We start from the raw sequence: 18,316 nt of genomic DNA, 5'->3' as shown, positions 1-18,316 counted from the left end.
TAAATAAATGGATCCTATATTAGTATATTTGCAAATGATAGTATATAATAGTTCCATTTTTGCATAAAATTCTAATAAAAAGTGTTTGTTTCTAAATTCAAATATTGGTTCTAAAATTATGTTACCAAAAGAAAAACATCCTTTCCTACACAATCTGCCAATCTGCCTTCAGCAGTTTCAAACTTTCAATCAAACTTAAATTCACCAAATCGAACATTTCAGATACTCGATTCTTGTTAAACCAAATTAATTTTTCTGAAACTCATACGAGAAAAAAAAAAAAAAAAAAAAAAAGGAATCAAAATATTGACATTTTTGGTGTATTATTCAAGATCCGACCAACACAAAAACCAACACGAAACGATTCAATCCAAAACCCAAATGCAAACGAAATAAGAAAATTGTTGATTAGAGAAGAAATCGTTTCCTGACGCCGATAGGATCGATACGAAGCCCTAACATGGAGTGCGATTAATCAGTCAACGGCTTTAGATGGCTCCTCCAACAATCGCCGGTGCCGTTGATGTCGCAACGCAGATTTTCTGATACCTCTCCACTTGTTGAACGCAGCCGTACAGAGGACTGATACAACCAATTACCCAATCAGGTTTTTTGATTAAGCGAAGGCAATTCTAAATCAAATTACTGATTTTACACGCATATGGATTTATAGATGTAGGAAAAGGATGAATGAGGAGGAGGAAACGATGAATTACTTCCGGCGCCGACCAGATATAACAGCCGCAGAAGCTTTGGGCCCTTCTCTTCTCCGGTTGACATTTTGCTCCCTCTCTTCGACGTCGTCCCCAAAACGTAAAGTATTGTTGAGATTTGGAATCGATAAGGCGGAATTGTGATTATATTTACATATTGACACCTGGACTTGTGATCATTCCACAAGCTTCCCATAGAATATAGCTTTAACAATAAAATTTTCAAGTTTGTATGCTTTTACAAACATGCCCTCAAAGTTTGATTTGTTTGACATATTCATGGCGCCTTTCAATTACTTTGGATATAAGATAGAACCTTCCATGGACCTATAAACATTATATACCCTATAGGCCTATACTAAGGCTGGTTTGAGTATATTTTTCAGTTTTTAGGTTATTTGGTAATTTATGTTTGAAAATATAACTAACACCTAGACCGAATTAAATTGTGGATACTTTGGTATCGGGTTTGGTCGGTTATATATATATATATATATATATATATATATATATATATATATATATATATATATATATATATATATATATATATATATATATATATATATATAACCGACCAAACCCAAATTGGCTTACATAAATGATTTAAGAAAAAAAGCAACAAGCTTGTAAGTCTATCATACATTCAAGCTTTTGTAAGTTTATCATACATTCAAACTTATAAACTCACTTAAATATGGTCTTCCTATTAATGTAAGACTCATTCCCATGCCCACTTCTTTTGCTAACTTCTATTCTCAAATACCCAACTTTGAATATCGATATTTCATTCACATATACTTCATTTTTGACATATGGTATATTGTTTCGAATCCTGGCTCCCTCTTACTCTACTATGATGTATACACTATAACCTTTAAAAAAACAATTAATAAAAGTTAGAACACAAACCCGAAAAATTGTTTTGTATCAATTATCTAAAGGTTATTGAGTTAGTTTTTAATTTTGGCTCGTGAGGGTTGCAAATAAAGACTTGGTAATTCGTGTGCTCGTTTTAGGCACGAATTTACATGACACAATTTGGATAACGTGTTTACATATGAAACTAAAACATGACACACACACATAATGTATGTGTCACCACACGAATATGACAAAACCTTAAACAACGTTATACAAAAACACGAAAGTTATATCTCATTAAGTAGCATGATATATATATATATATATATATATATATATATATATATATATATATATATATATATATAATGGAATTACATTTCTAAAAGAAGCTAAAATTAGAAAGTAGCATGCTATATTTCACTAAAGTATTTGTGTCTACATGCCTAACATGTTGCATTTCACATGAAAACTATTTATGCTTTATATGTGTTTAGACTCGTAAATTTGTGTCTGGCTCGTGTAAGACACGAAACATGAATTTGAAATTCGTGTCAACATGAATACACACGAAACACATATTTGTTTATGATCCTCTTATGGCTAAGGAACTTAATTCATGGTGAGAGGCTTTTTTTGGTATTGGAATGACATTTGAGACTGTTGAGAGTTGGTTCTGAGTGTCAAAATGTTACACAAGTTCCAATTCAAGAATCTCAAACAGTCATACAAACTCAAGTATTAGATGAGGAAAATAATAGATATGAGGGTATATATGACACACCAGAGAAGTAAAGAGAGGGAAACCTTCACAAAGTACTACTCTAATGAAGTTACATAAATAATGGATGTTGGATAAGTGCATACAAGACACTTATGTTAGATTAGGGTGTTAGATATTTTTTTTTGTTAAGAGCACGCCATTGTGTTGGCTTTTGCTGATAACTATTTGGGAAAATGTGTGTGATAACACTTTTTTGATAAGTACTTGTAAATTTGTAAACATTATGACTTCAATTATCTTGAAAACAATTTGGTCAATTTTTGTAATCATTAGTTGTAAGTACATAAATTGCATTAAAGTTATTATGTAGTCATTTGGGTTATTAAATTGTTTTGGTCAAGTTATTCCCGTATCAATCTGTATTGGTTAAGTCTAGTTGTTTTGGTTATTTTAGATATCAAATTGTATCGGTAAACCTACATTAATTGCAAAATTTAAGACAAATTATCCATGCACTAATTAAGTTGAACCAATAATTACAATATAAAAGAAAAGATCAAGTTGTTTTGGTCAACCTACCATTATGTACATCATTTTGTTATACACATAAATACTAAAATTAAAACCAAACAAACCCAAAACCTAATCTTCCAACTTCCAACAACAAATCCACCATCTTCTTGCATAACTACACCTTCCATAGGTTCTTATTCCATAATTAATGCAGGTTCTTGCTCCACAAACATTGAAAATGGTTTATGGTTCTCAATCATTTCTATTGTTGAGGAATTATAACAATATGTATTTATACCATTGATCTGGTAATGCAAGGTCTACCCAAACAAAGTACTTGCAATCCTTCACTTCACTATGAACTATAGAGAATTATACCTTTTACAACTTAATTCAAGTGTAACATCTTCAAATTTTAACTTCCTTACCTTGAAATTGTGGCAACCAATGTATTTTCTTATAAGGTTGTTTAGGAGTCCTCTGAGTCCACTTCCCAACTGCATCTCTGTAGTTGCATCTACTCCTCAAACCTTATCTACATGATCAATTTGTTTCGTTGCGATCTAGGGATTAAATGTTCTAAAAGAGCAATAATTGGCAAAACATTATACCCCAACAACCACATAAACTTCTCATTTAATGACTAGACTTTCATCTCAACATTGTAACCGAGTGAAATACGGGTTACCGGACAAAAAAGTGATTTAATTTTTTACCAGACAACCTATCATTTTCTTTTTAAAAGAAAAAAAAATCCAATGTTTTAAAAACCGGTTGGACCGGAAACCGGTGGTGAGAGCGGTTCAACTATCACTGGTTTTATGTCGATTTCTAAACTGGATTGAACCGGCCGGTTTTTAGAAAAACCCGGTTGAACCGATCAAAATAAATCGGTTGAACCGGTTAAACTGAAAAAAAAAAAAACACATGAAAAAGAACCATTTACACAATAAATTTTGGTGTTTTTTTTTTCAAATTTATTTAATTTTCTATAAAAAAAACATATGGTAAATGTTATAAAGTTTTGATGTGTTTGTATTCATTTAAAACTATATCTTGTTTCGGTATTATATTTTATTTTCTGTTTGACGTATATGGATTGATGTAAAACACTAAAACTTATGGTTATGTGTTATTCTAATGTATTTGGATTCATCTACAACTTATTTGTATGTGTATTTTTAATGTTTGAACTTGTAAACATCAAATTTATGAATTATATATGTATGTATGTGTACGAAAATAAGAAAAACCATGAAAAATATAGAAACCGGTGGACCCGACGGTCAAACCGGGAACCGCTCACCATACCGGTTCAACTAAAAAACCGGTTTTTTAAACATTGAAAAAATTCGTTCCTTATTACCAAAATATTAAGGGTGCGTTTGATTGTAAAAAATTATTTTCAGTTTCCAAGAAAAATAACCAAGTTGATTTTTTATTTTCATTTTTCGATGAAAATTTTAGAAAACGCATTCAGTGGGAATGGATAGAGTTTTTATTTTTCTTCTTAAAAATTTAGAAAACTTTGAAAAACTGTAAAAATCACTTTTTTAATTTACATATAATTTTAAAAAAATAAAAATTTTCAAAATTTTCTGTTTTTCTTGAAATAAATTCTTAAAAAACTGAAATTTTTTCCAGAATCATAACGATCGAGATATTCTAACGTATGTAAGAATGTCGCTTCCTTTAAGGAAATGACTGTAGTCTCGTATATCTTTAACAAGGACCGATATAAAATTTATGACGTTCTTGAAGGGAACATTATGTAAATTAATCTGCTAGTGCTAGTCAACAAGCGTCAAGACGCAAAGTATCGACTTCCCTTCTCTTTGTAAGTTTCACCTTTCATCTAACAGAGCAAAAGGAATTGGCGATGGCGAACAAAAAAGGCTCGAAGATGAACATCGCTATCATTCATCCTGATCTCGGAATAGGTATGCACTCATCACAAACACGAATATTGTACAACTATATAATTTTGCTTTACTTTGTTTGAATTTGGATCGCATGTTATCCCTTCACTTTCGACTATGTACGTTCGATTCAGTTTTCGATATCGTTCTGTTCAAATTCTCGTATGAATCCTTGTAGCTTTCAGCTTCTGTACATATTCGATTCCAGAACAGTAGATTGTTTTACTGAAAAACTCGAAAAACAACTTTTTCATCCTCTCCAGCTCTAAATCACTTTACCAAACTACATATAGATGATCGGCATAGGTCTAAATCGCTTTAAAATCAAACATTTGGGGATAAAATTCTGTATTTCGCTGATTGTTGCAACACAATTTTAGAAAACCTAGAGAAACTACATGTAACTAATTTAAGAGATTTTAGTTAAATTCCATACCCTTTGATGTGAATCTAAACGTTTCAATAGTTTGCCCCTCTCCAATCCCCCTCCCCTTTAATCTTTTGGACAATCAAAAATGAAAATAGCTTCATCTTTTGGAACAGATTCAATTTAATATGTAGGCATAATGCTTCCTGGTTATGATATTTTGCATTTCTGATTGTTTAGGAGGAGCTGAAAGGTTAATAGTTGATGCAGCAGTTGAACTTGCATCTCATGGGCATAATGTTCACATTTTCACATCACACCATGATAGAAATCGCTGTTTTGAAGAGACACTTTCAGGTAACAAGAATTTATCAAGTTCTCTCCACAAATCTATTCACAATCTTCAATTACTTCTTCCATTTTTATACATCCAGGTACATTTCCAGTTACAGTTTATGGATCATTCCTTCCAAGACACATCTTCTATCGTCTTCATGCAGTATGCGCGTATCTTCGTTGCATATTTGTTGCCCTCTGTGTCTTATTCAACTTTCCATCTTTTGACATTGTACTTGCTGATCAAGTCTCTGTTGTCATTCCAATTTTAAAGCTCAGAAAATCTACAAAGGTTTGTAAACTTAAAACTTCAATTCAAATCTTGTTACATTCTTACATTTCATCATAAACTTATTATTCTTTCAATCTTAGGTTGTTTTCTATTGTCATTTCCCTGATTTGTTGCTGGCTAAATACACAACTCTTCTAAGAAGAATATATCGGAAGCCCATAAACTTTTTAGAAGAATTAACAACAGGAATGGCAGATTTAATACTTGTTAACAGCCATTTTACAAAATCAACTTTTGCTGCAACATTCAAGCGACTTGATGCTCAAGGAGTAAAACCAGCTGTGCTTTATCCAGCTGTAAATGTGGATCAATTCAGTGAACCAAATGCTTATAAGTAAAGATTGGTATCTTTCTTGGTGTATTTTGAAGGTTTTAGCATCATATTTTAGATTTCTGATTTTGCAGGTTGAATTTTCTTTCAATTAATCGTTTTGAAAAGAAAAAGAACATAGATTTGGCAATATCAGCTTTTGCAATGCTTCCTTCTCCTGATGTGACATTGACTATTGCAGGCAAGTCAACTCAACCAATTAGATTTTTACATTTGTCAACAAACTTATCACATTTATATCTTTTTTAGGTGGATTTGATGAGCGATTGAGAGAGAATGTTGACTATTTAGATCAACTAAAAGTATTGGCTGAAATTAAAGGTGTATCAAACAAGGTCAAATTCATTACATCTTGTCCTACATCCGAAAGAAACACTCTTCTCTCTGAGTGCCTATGTGTTATTTATACCCCAAAGGTGCGATTATAAATACTTTAAAAGTTAAGTAAGTTACATTTTTGGTCCCTGGGTATAGCTATTCTTTCAATTTTGGTTTCAAAAGGTTTTTTACTTGCAATTTTAGTACTTATTTGAGGTTTTTGTAACGTTTTAAGATCAAAATTGCAAAAACTAGCTATGCTCAGGGACCAAAAATAGTTATTTTACTTTGAAAAGGGACTAAAAGCGTTACAAGAACCTCAAATAAGGACCAAAATTGCATGAGAAAACCTTTTGGAACCAAAATCATAAAAATCAGCTGTACCCAACGACCAAAAATATAATTTACTCGTTATATGACGCAAAATATTAAACATTTCAAAGTTATTGGTGTAATTAGGGATATTGTCAGAAAAGTCCCAATATTTTCGGAAAAGTTTCACTTTAGTCCCGGATTTTATTTTCTGAACAGAAAAGTCTCGATTATTTCATTTTGGCTCAAATTAACAAAAAAGTCCTTTTTTTTCTTTTAACAGGAAATGACATATTATTGTGTAAAATCAAATAATCTGGACTTTTTCTAGTTCAAAAAATAAAATTTGAGACTAAAGTGAAACTTTTCCGAAAATATTGAAACTTTTCTGACAGTTTCCCGTGTAATTAGGATTAACATTTTGGAATTGTTACATTTTTGGCCTCCGAGTATAAATGACACAAAATTTCAAGAGAACTTTTTGGGACTAAAATAAAAAAATTAGCTATACTCAGGGACCAAAAGTGTAATTTATAACTATAAATGACACAAATCATTAAACATTTAGAAGTAATTGTGTTATAATTAGGATGAACATTTTGGGATTGTTCCATTGGAAGCAATGGCGGCTCATAAACCAGTGATAGCATGCAATAGTGGTGGGCCCGTCGAGACAGTGATAGATGGTGAAACGGGTTTTTTGTGTGACCCGACCCCACAAGGCTTCTCGTCAGCCATGGCTAAGTTTTTGGAGAATCCGAGGTTAGCAGAAACAATGGGTGCTAAAGCACGAGCACATGTTTCTGGAACATTCTCTACCATGACCTTTGGCGAAAGATTAAATCAGTATTTGGTGGATGTAGTGTTATCAAAGAGTAAACTACATGTAGAATAGAACCATGTTGAGAAAGTGATACATGTAGGATTTTATTTTTATTTTTTTGTTAGGCCACTAAAGTTTTATTTTTTTCATCCAACTACTTTGAATTTTTGATTATGGGTTTCGGTTTTTGTTTGGTTTGTATATATATGGTTTAATAGAACCATGTTCTATGATCATTTGTGTTGATAATTGATATATTTTTATGTTATTGATGTAGTTGGCTTTTACTTGACATTATCCATGTTCTAGTTGATTGTTGTGTTTTACTTGTTTGTGAGACGAATGTTTGATAGTTTTAGTCGGTATTAGGTGCCAATTTTGTATCTAGTGAAATTTATAGACAAAATATTAGGTACAAATTTTGTATATATTGAAATTTATCGTACTTATTTATGTGGAATCTATGCATTGGAATTTGGAAGTTGGAACATTTACTCCTCCCACCAACTTATCATCGTTTCCCTCTCACATGCAATGTTGCTCTCAACCTAATGCACAAAAGAAAAAGTCCATTTCAAATATAGTTTCAAGGACTAATTTTAATACAAAAGATAACCATTGATTAAAGTTTTTCGAGTTATAACTTGTAGACATCGGGAAACATGTTAAACTAATCTAAAATAATATGATTCTCAAGGCTTTACAAGACTAGTTCTTTGGACATCGTATGTGGCTTTGGTGGTTTAGGTTTTGGTTGTTTTTCCTCAATCAATGCTTCTCTCCCAAATAAAAAACTAGTAGGATACAGCAAACATTTCTAATTTTAACAGTTCCTCAAACAGAAATATTAGCAACATCATGTGCAACATCAAGTTGCTTCGGATTTCAGACTGATTCAATAGATTTCAATGTATGCAAATCACTCAAAGTTATATAAAAATAATACTAGCTAACTACAAAATTGCATCATGCCTAACTACGAAACAAATACCAAATACCAAAAAGGACACCCAACTTGGAAATGTCTTTGGAATTCGGAATGGTTTCCTTTTCGGTCATTTTTTTTTCATTATTTAACATATCTATAAAACCAAACATGACTCGTGTAACCAACATAGAACAAAAGACATATGAAATACATAACTTAATCCAAAAATACCCCATTTCATAAATGTTATTCGGATTTTGGATTAGAGTTTGCATTTCGATAATGTTTTAATTAGAACTTCAACTATAAAATGTGGGACCCAAAGGTGTAACACTAACCTGGTTCATCAGAATCTCCTCTGATGAGAATCCTAACTTTTTTTTTTCATCGGATTCATTGAGAGAATAAGGTGGTGTTTGTTTTGTATGAGATAAAATGTTTTCGGTCTTTTTCCATGTCTGTGGAATAAGATTTGGTCCAAAAGTCTTTTTCCATGTGTTCATAAAAAAATTATTGGTTTTTTAAAGTCTCATAAAAAAGACAGGTGGTGTTGGTGTTGGCAGTGATAGTGGTGTTGGTGTTGGTTGGTGACGGAGGTGACGGGGGTGGTAATGGTTGAGGTGGTGGTGGTTGTGACGATAGTGGCGATGGAGGTGGTGATGGCGGCGGCAATGGTGGTGGCGGCAACGGCAGTGTCGGAGGTGGCGGTGGAAAAAAGATATCATATTAGAGTTAGATATTAGAAACGTTTTTCAAAATTAAAAGCTATTTTTTTTGTCTTCTAAAAAAGAGATCAAAATGAATTTTATGTTTTTTTTTATGTTGAAAAACAAAGTGTTTTTCTTAAATATTTTTTCTCTCGTAGACAAAAAAATGTCAAAAAGATATTTTGACAAAAATATAAACACCACCTAAATGTTGTTTTGAGAAGCGGTGGGTTCCTATTACGTATATTTCAGATTCATTTTTAAAAGGAGGGGAGACCATATAAACAGGTAGGGGTCTGAAATGACCCATTTTCGGGTTATAAGGTCATTTTGATGAAAATCAAAATTTTTGATATACTTCTATAATTCCATAAAATATAAATTCATTTATGTGATTATCCATAAAAAGGATCTCATGTTCCTTTCTATATATAAAACCCGCATCCATTATTGCAATTATTATTATTTTAATTTCTTATGAGATAAATGTGATTAACTACCCTATTATCCATGTAGACTTGTAGCACCATCATCTCTATATAACCTCTACTCTTGTGTCACAAAGTTGGACGTACAATTTCCACTTGAAAACAAAACAAAACCGAAAAGATGGAAGATTTAAAGATCGATGAAACAATACAAAAGGTTGGAGAAAAGTATAGATCGTTCCTCCATGAAGAAGCTAAAAACACCCATTGGAGGCATGGTGCTCCTCCTACCTATGATGCTGTTAACCAACTTTTTGAAGAAGGTCGAACCAAGGTTTGATTTGTTATCATGTTCTTTAATTTCATTATTTTTTGATCAAATAGAAGCTTGTATTTGTGTTTCTTGGTTGATTTGAATTTGCATATGTATTAATTTATGAAGGAAATTAGGTTGACATGTCCTTCTCCCATGAAAATCTTATATTAAACATTTTGTTTGATGGTATTTCTTCTTATTTTCTATATACTAAAAGTTATGGTTAAAAAATCTCTATTTTTCTTTGTGTTTATATTTATAGCTTAGATGATTTGTGTAATTGAATTATTATTTTTGTTGGATCAATCTATGTATACAGAACACCTATCCTTGCTTGTTTGTTTCATGTTCAAGTATGAGTATGACCTTTATGCTTGTAACTTTATGGTTTATCTCTCTCATATTTATGACATTTATGGAGGTGTCCATGAGTGGTGATTATCATTTACCCTTTTCATATGGTTTACTAAATCAATACACACAAAAAAAAAGTTTTATGAAAGTTTCTGATTTAAACATGATTAACCAAATAGTCAATCTAGGTATAATATCAATGTCCCATCTTTAGTTCTAGTGATTCTAGATAATCTTGAATCATTATCATTATGAACAACAAAATGTGTGGTCTGAATTTTCTTTTATATTGAGATAACGAAAAACAAATTTGTAGCAAAGAAACACGTTATATATAGTATATATTATGCTGTGTAAACGAGGTCACATTAACCAAAATACGTTAAATATATTATATATTATGTTTTTGTGTGTGATTATTCTTGCTTATTCCTCACAATGTTTACCATGTTCAAAGAAACATCAAGATGCGATTTTTAGCCTTGTATGTAGGTATGGGAAAAGGGATCACTAGAAGAAACTGTTCAAAACGCAATAAAGTCATGGGAGATGGAGCTTAGCCACAAGATTCGGATAAAAGATTTTAAGACCATTAATCCTGATAAGTTCAAGCTTATTGTCAATGGTAAACTGTCTAAATTCAATTACCATTTCTTAAATAATTCTTTTTTTTTTTAGATTTTGCAATTGAATTATTTTTAAGAATCTACAATGAAGTACGATTATTTTTGCTAAAAGGCAAACACAACTACACAAGGCTGGCCTAGGCTTTTACACAATTAATTTCGTAATTATTCTCCAAGGTAGGTTACAGGATAATATTAATTACTAAATCTTTTTATATGTATTGAAATAAGAAATATTTGATTTTCTATATAATATTAAGGTTGATGGATTGAGATCAATCATGAAAAATGTCGTATAAATTAAATAATCATGACAAAGACATGTAAATTTTGCTTACACTAACGAAGCAATATTTTTATTACATCTCTTTATAGTTTGAAAAACATACACATTATTTATCATGGGATGAGAATTCTTGACATGATTCGAGATACGACATAAATCCGATATGAAGATAAACGTATTACGGTTGAGTTTTTTGACTGAACTCGTTTATACAGGTCATGTTCGGGGTAAATAATTTCAGGAGTTGACCAATAAATCGTTTTATTTTAAAATTAAAAAAAAAAAACAAAAAAAAATATTTATTGAATAAAGAAGAAAATAAGGACTAATATATTTAGAATTTTTTTTTCCGTAACCTACGAACTCATATAGTTAAACGGGTTATACTAGTTGACTTGTTTATAATTACTCTTGGTTAGGGTTAAGCAAAAAAACATAACAATTTATATAAATCATGTCCTCCTTAATCTTTTATGACCTCCTAACCCGAACAAATTGATCTACTAATTCTTTGTCCATACATCAACAAAAACATATTGTTAAATAGTTGAGAATTGAGTTGAATTTTTGATTTATTATAAAACTAAAAATTACTATGCCACAAAGTTGACGTTTTTTGGTAGTATACGTTATTTTTTTAATTTTTATAGTCTATAGAACCCATAAAAATTATTATTTTTTAATTGTTCAAAGTTCAAACAATCTTTATCAAGTTACATTAAAAAATTAATAATAAGTCAAAGTCATACAAAAATGGTCAAAGCAGGGAGGGAGGGATTGTCTGCGGAGGAAACACTGAAGGTGGGAAGTTACAATGCATTGCTGAAGAGTACACTTCCAGAAGAGTACAAGTACTACAAAGCAGAAGAAGAAACCTTCGAATCCTCTCACGACGTTTTCCGATCGGCGTTTCCTCGGGGATTTGCGTGGGAGGTGATCAGCGTTCATTCCGGACCTCCGGTGATATCGTACAAATTCCGGCACTGGGGTTACTTCGAAGGTCCGTTCAAAGGCCATAAACCTACCGGCGAAATGGTTGATTTCTACGGCATGGGCATCCTCAAGGTACTCTTCGTTTCTCCGACTGAAATAAGTATAATTTCCGATGTATAAACTAAAATTCGATTTGGTTTTTGGATGAAATCGGAAGGTTGATGAATCGTTGAGAGCAGAAGATGTTGAGATCTATTACGATCCGGCAGATCTTATCTCGAAGCTGCTTAAGGGGGAGTTGATATCTCAGGAGGAAAGCGCCGCCGCGGATGCTCCTCCGGCGAACACCGGTAACTGCCCATTCGAGAAGCAAGTATGATCCATTGAGATCTGTTCATTCAATCTCCATCTGTTAATGTCTGTGATCTTCTAGTGTGCGTCTTTAATTTTAGTATTGGCCGATTGAGAATCAAACTTGAAAGAGTTCGATCAAATGATTCCAATCTGTGTGTGAAGATAATAACCAAATCACCATGCATTTGTGTATCTTGTAACTTTTTTTAATGAATCAAATGCGCTCAAAGTTATGTTTTAGTACATAGTCTCTTAAACTATATTTATTTATTACAAAAGAAAATAATATAATTGTAATAATTGGAAAAATGTTATATTAATTTTGTGCTTATTGAAATATTTGTTTATTGAAACATTAAAGAAAATATATTATTATTGTAAGGTAAATTACACCAATGATCATTTGTACATGTGTGTTTATGCAAATTGATGTTTAAAGGTGGTTGTTGGAGGTATTAGATGGTGGTTACCGGAGCTACTTGGTGGTGCTTGTCGGATGGGTTCCCATGGGTGGTATAATGACCACTTAATTTTCTAGAAATGATAAGGGAAACCTTATAAAAGCCCAACATATTTTTTAGGGAAATTTCCAGTAAAGTTTTAAAATTTTAGTCTAATTTATGAAAAAGTCTCAAACTAAATTTTATTTACAGAAAAACACAGAATACCGGTTAAAACTTCGAAAAAACCTTTTTCGGCCGGTTTCGCAGATTTTGCCGGTATTCTGTCTTTTTTTGTTAGTTTGCTCAAAATTTTGGGACTTTTCCAAAAATTACATAATAACCAAAATATTGAGACTTTTTTTTTAAATTACCATAAAATTAATGTATATTATTATTAACAAATCATTTATAAACATAAAAAATATTTTTATTATAAAAAAAGAAAATACATTGTTACTGATTTCTATGAATAAATTGGTGGTCTAAGTACTTTATTGCTTCCTGACCATTCAAACTCTCTACGTTCTTCCTACGCATTGTTGTGGGTATGATGGTGATATGAACTTAGTTAACATTCCTCTAATGTTGGTGTTCCTCTTCTGTTGTTTAACCTAACTACCAACCAATATTCATACCTTTACATGTTAACAACCATCGGCTAACACACATCTATAAAATGTGAAAAGTGAACCGTGAATGATAATTTATACGGAAACAAGTGAAGGGTTATTATCTATTTAAATTGTCATTCAAAGTTTACTTTTCACTCTCGATAGATGTATATAATTTTATGGTTGTTACCGGGTAATGTTTGGAGGTTAAGTGGTAGTTAGGTTAAAGAACATAATAAAAGATCTATATGTTCGTGTAATGATATTTTCTGATAACATGTGATCATATAACATCATGTCTAATAGCAAGTAGACACTTATTGATTATGTATTAATAAATATTATCAACTTTTGTATTGGTCACGTCTAACAAAGTACTCACTATGACACCCACAACAATACATAGGAAGAACATATAGACTTTGAAGTTGTCAACAAACAATAGAGAAGTACATAGTCGACCATTTTATTCCTAGAAATTAACAACAAATGTATTTCCTTTGTTTATAATAAAAAAAAATTATGTTTATAAATGATTTCTTAATAACAATATCCACTAATTCCATAGTAATTTTCAAAAAAGTCTCAATATTTTGGTTATCGGGTAATTTTCAGAAAAATCCTAATATTTTGAGCAAACTAACGAAAAATGATAGAATACCGACTAAATCTACCAAAAAGGGTTTTTTCGAAGTTTTAGCCGATATTCTGTGCTTTTCTGTAAACAAAAAATAGTTCGGGACTTTTTCATAAATTAGACTAAAATTTTAGGACTTTTCTGGAGATTTCCCTATTTTTTTTTTATCAAAATCTAAAAAAAAACCGCTATATTATTTATTGTAAGTTAAAACCCTTATATTTTTTTAAAATGTATCATTTAAGACATCGAGCTCGGTAAATCCTAGATAGCCGAAAATGCTAGGTAATCGATTCTCAACATTTTGATTGTTACAATTCATTAGATTAAAAAAAATTAAAAAATATAAGGGTTTAAATGCACTAAAAATAATATAATTGTTTTTTTAATTCTTTCATGAAAATATATTAGGTTCTTCTGAGGTCAGATAAGGGTTTTAGTGCACAAAAAAATAATATAATGGTTTTTTTTAAGAATTTGATGAAAATACATTGGGTTTTTCTGAGGCTTTCCCAAATTATAATTAATAAAAATATAAGATAATTTATAAACCTGGAAAATAAATGAAAAATAAAAAGAAAACGGCAACAGAGCCATTTTATGTCTGCAATGGACCTAACGTGCATATTTTAACCAAACGAAAGATGTTCAGAGTTAATTTTTAAAAATATGGATTAAACGTACGTTTTGGCACATACACGATCTACGATTGGTATAATTTACCCTTATTGTAACAATATAGGTTTAGTACAAAGTTTTGTCTTATATATAAAATAGGGATAATTATGAAAAACCCATTATATTTTGTCACATTTTTCGGTTTAACCACCAAATTTTCATTTGTGCTAAAAAACTCACTCATTTTTTGATAAAAATTCTGTCGCAATCACTATGACCTGCATTTATGCTTAAAAATCATCAATTTTCGTTTTGTGCTAAAAACCATCCATAAATTGGTGATTAAACTGAACTTTCGGAAAAATATGTTTTTTTTCGTAATTAAAACTGGTTTTAATAAGTAATAGTGGTTGTGCTAAAACATTTTACCAGAATTTGATGGTTTTTTCGGAACTTATTAAAAGTTGGTGGTTAAACCGAACTTTTGGAAAAAAAATATAATGTTTTTTTTCATCATTATCCCTATAAATATGTATAACATTTTGTGTTTTTCTGACTTTGAAAGATTTAATATTGGAGGTTTTTTGGTAAGCTTCTGCAAAGAAAAATGATGTTAGACATTGATTTTGTTTGTTGTCGGTTTCCATCCCATTAGGGCATCCACAAGAGATTTTATATATATCTCCTCCCTTACAAGTTAAAGTCTAAACTAGTTTAGTTTGTAAACTTATAAGCTTAATGGTTGAGGCTTTTCAATAATTATGTCGATTTCCAACTATAATCTATATAGAAAACAATAAAATTTTATAAATAAAATTAATGGTTCTCATACATTGATTAGGTGGACAAAGTGGGGGTAAAAAAATAGGATGGGTACCGACAATAACTTCAAGCTCATGACTCCACCATTGAGCGGGTTTATAACGATGAATTTATATTAGTAATAAGTGGTTTACTACTGAAACATCCTTGTAAAGGCTGGTAGAAAAGTTTTTATCTTTTTGAAAATTTATTTAATCTTTGAAAATCTTAATGCGGAATTTGGTACCAAAATATTTAAATCATAAATTTTAGTTTAATCGTGTACGAGAGCGTTCCATTCAATATCATTACAAAGGCTGTGATGAATCATACATATGGTGACCTTTTAAATATTCCAATTGCTAAACAAGGTCTTCAACTTCATCTAGGACTACATGTCAAAATAATACTTTAGCGCGGGGAGCCTAGTGAGAATACTAAAATCGACTATGAAATGTAAATGGGAATGACAATACGAATTCCTAAGTTATGATTCCCAAAAAGATTTTCAAAACCTTTTATAAATATTTATCAATTTCCAATATAATTTTTATCAGTATAAAAGTCATGAGCAGATGAAGTTTACATAAATGATGCAATGCGCATGCATCTAATCTTAACCTAATCCATTACTCTTAAATAATTCTTCTTCAACTAGGTCGCAATGGTCTCCTTAGCCTAGACCGAGTAATATCATAACACGAAACTCATTGTTGGCCACTAAGGTTAACTTTTAGTAAATTCAAGACCATCACATGAATAACCAATGAAAGAGTTTGCAAAGTCCATCCCCACGGTTGCTAAGGTCAATAACTAATAGGTGTCAAATAAGGGAGTTGATCCCTTCATGTGCCTGGACACACACAAGTCCAACCTATCCTAATATGCAATACATAAGTAGGATGCTAAAATTTTACTCGATACCAAATAACCAATTCAATTTATCAAAATCATTTCCAAAATCTTATCTTATGCAATGTGCAAACATGTCATAAGGCCACATAGCAGTCAATGTATATATAGTTATATACTCTGGGTATTTACTCACCTCATTCCATCACTTAGCAAGCAATACACGTCTTCATTAACTCTATGTTTCTCAAACACCACCTAATGTCATGTAGTTACTTCTCTTCCACTTCCAGTTCACAAAGATTATCTTGCTAGTTCTTAATTCAAAAACTTAATCCTAATTGTTTCAAACCCTTCCTCATGTTAAAACAAGAACGTAAGCGAACTGCGCATTATTTCGAGTCCACATGAAAAAATTATGACCTAAACAAGTTCTTCCTTGGTGACATGAAGTTCTTTAAATCAAAATCCATGACACGGCCCGCGTAAATTTGACACGACCTATGTCCAACCCAGTAGGTTAAAACATCCAACATTTCACTTTTATACATCCTACGTTGGGTCGTTGGCCCCAAAGCATCTAATCATTCTACAACTTTCCCAACTGACTCTAATGTATGCATTTAGTTGGTAATAACTTGATTTATTACATAAGCACCTCTTAATCCAATTAGAACTTAATAATAAGTCTCGTTAAGTACTCATGAGGACATTACCTCTTCAGTTTTCAACATTATCCTTAGTGACTTCACAAATGGTTCTAGATATTTTCCCTATTCATCCAAACCATAAATCAATTATACATGACATATCAAATCCATTCCTAAGTCATGATTGCCTCCCTTCCATTGTGATTTCAACATTATATGACTTGTTTTGAATTCCATTCTATCATTGTAGTTATAAAATTATTAAAACTTTGAATCATTCGTTAGTAAACCAAAACCATTTTAGATTAACTTCATAGGATTCGTTTATCAAACCAAATCCTTATTGGAGTTTAAACTTGCTTTAAAATCATGTTTATTACATTATAATGGTAATTCACCATTGGAATCATCAATTTTAATCATTGCTACAAATAAATAATAGAATCATAACTAGGATCCACATTACACTATTAAATTAACTAAGAGTTTGTGGATTTGAATCCATGCATGCATCTAAAAGTTACGATACAAGTTATTAAAGCACTTGTACAACTCATACATAGAGATTAAGATTAATATCACCCAAATTCCATAATTGGAGATGTAATTTAATCATCCATTGATTAGATAATAACCTCATGATGAACCATACAACATTAAAACATTAGAACTAAATTATCACATCTAATTATCCTTGAATTCAGTTTTGAGAGATCTACGGTTAGAAAACTCTTCAAAAACACCTAAACTCTCAAATCTCACAACTATTTGTTAGTTGGAGCTTGAATATGGATCTAGATAAGAAATTATCATCTAAAACTCACATGAACTTCATACAACAGAATGAGTTTCGAGTTTGAACGTCCACATGAAATCCTATAACGAAAATTGAAGAAAAATAGTTAAGTATTTATCCTCTAAATGCTAGATTATGGATTGAACTGAACAAGGTTTCAACCAATAGCTTCAAGCTTCACTACTTAAGGATTAGGAGAGAAGAATTGTTCATGGAGAGGGGCTGAAATTGATTGAATAAGGAGGGAAGAGAAGAATGGTGATCTAATTTCATAAGTTTGGACAATTGACAATAATAGTCACTTAAGTAAAAAAAATCTCACATTATTACCACTATTTACTTAAGTGACTAACTAGCTACCTCAAATGTTTCATAACTAACCTTCCTCATATAATTAATGACAAAAAGTCTGTAACACCCAAAAAATTTACGCCAAATTTAAACTTTTAATACTAACAAAAGAG

At 31.1% G+C, this 18,316-nt stretch overlaps 2 protein-coding genes and 1 long non-coding RNA gene across 3 annotated transcripts; 2 read left to right on the top strand and 1 right to left on the bottom strand.

Annotated features, from left to right (window-relative positions):
• Positions 1–295: 295 nt before the first annotated feature.
• On the bottom strand, positions 296–902 carry LOC145062245 (uncharacterized). The gene is made up of 2 exons (XR_013687492.1): positions 717–902; positions 296–582 (listed from the first exon to the last, which is right to left on the bottom strand). It is a non-coding gene; the product is annotated as an uncharacterized LOC145062245 (long non-coding RNA).
• Positions 903–4,596: 3,694 nt separating this feature from the next.
• Positions 4,597–7,780, top strand: LOC145062385 (UDP-Glycosyltransferase superfamily protein). Its single transcript, XM_079009998.1, has 7 exons — positions 4,597–4,754; positions 5,341–5,457; positions 5,535–5,728; positions 5,809–6,062; positions 6,134–6,240; positions 6,309–6,475; positions 7,279–7,780. Exons 1-7 carry the CDS (start codon positions 4,694–4,696, stop codon positions 7,582–7,584), a joined length of 1,206 nt encoding a protein of 401 aa, XP_078866124.1. The 5' UTR covers positions 4,597–4,693; the 3' UTR covers positions 7,585–7,780.
• Positions 7,781–9,677: 1,897 nt separating this feature from the next.
• LOC145062880 (pathogenesis-related family protein) lies at positions 9,678–12,684 on the top strand. The gene is made up of 4 exons (XM_079010470.1): positions 9,678–9,909; positions 10,738–10,870; positions 11,924–12,222; positions 12,308–12,684. Exons 1-4 carry the CDS (start codon positions 9,757–9,759, stop codon positions 12,467–12,469), a joined length of 747 nt encoding a protein of 248 aa, XP_078866596.1. The 5' UTR covers positions 9,678–9,756; the 3' UTR covers positions 12,470–12,684.
• The last annotated feature ends 5,632 nt before the right edge of the window (positions 12,685–18,316 follow it).

The sequence above is a fragment of the Lactuca serriola genome, chromosome 7 (assembly GCF_051521515.1).
Source record: "Lactuca serriola cultivar US96UC23 chromosome 7, Lser_US96UC23_V15, whole genome shotgun sequence".
Taxonomy (NCBI): Eukaryota; Viridiplantae; Streptophyta; class Magnoliopsida; order Asterales; family Asteraceae; genus Lactuca; species Lactuca serriola.
Note: the sequence above shows the minus strand (reverse complement) of the source record. Positions and strands in the feature narration are given on the sequence as shown.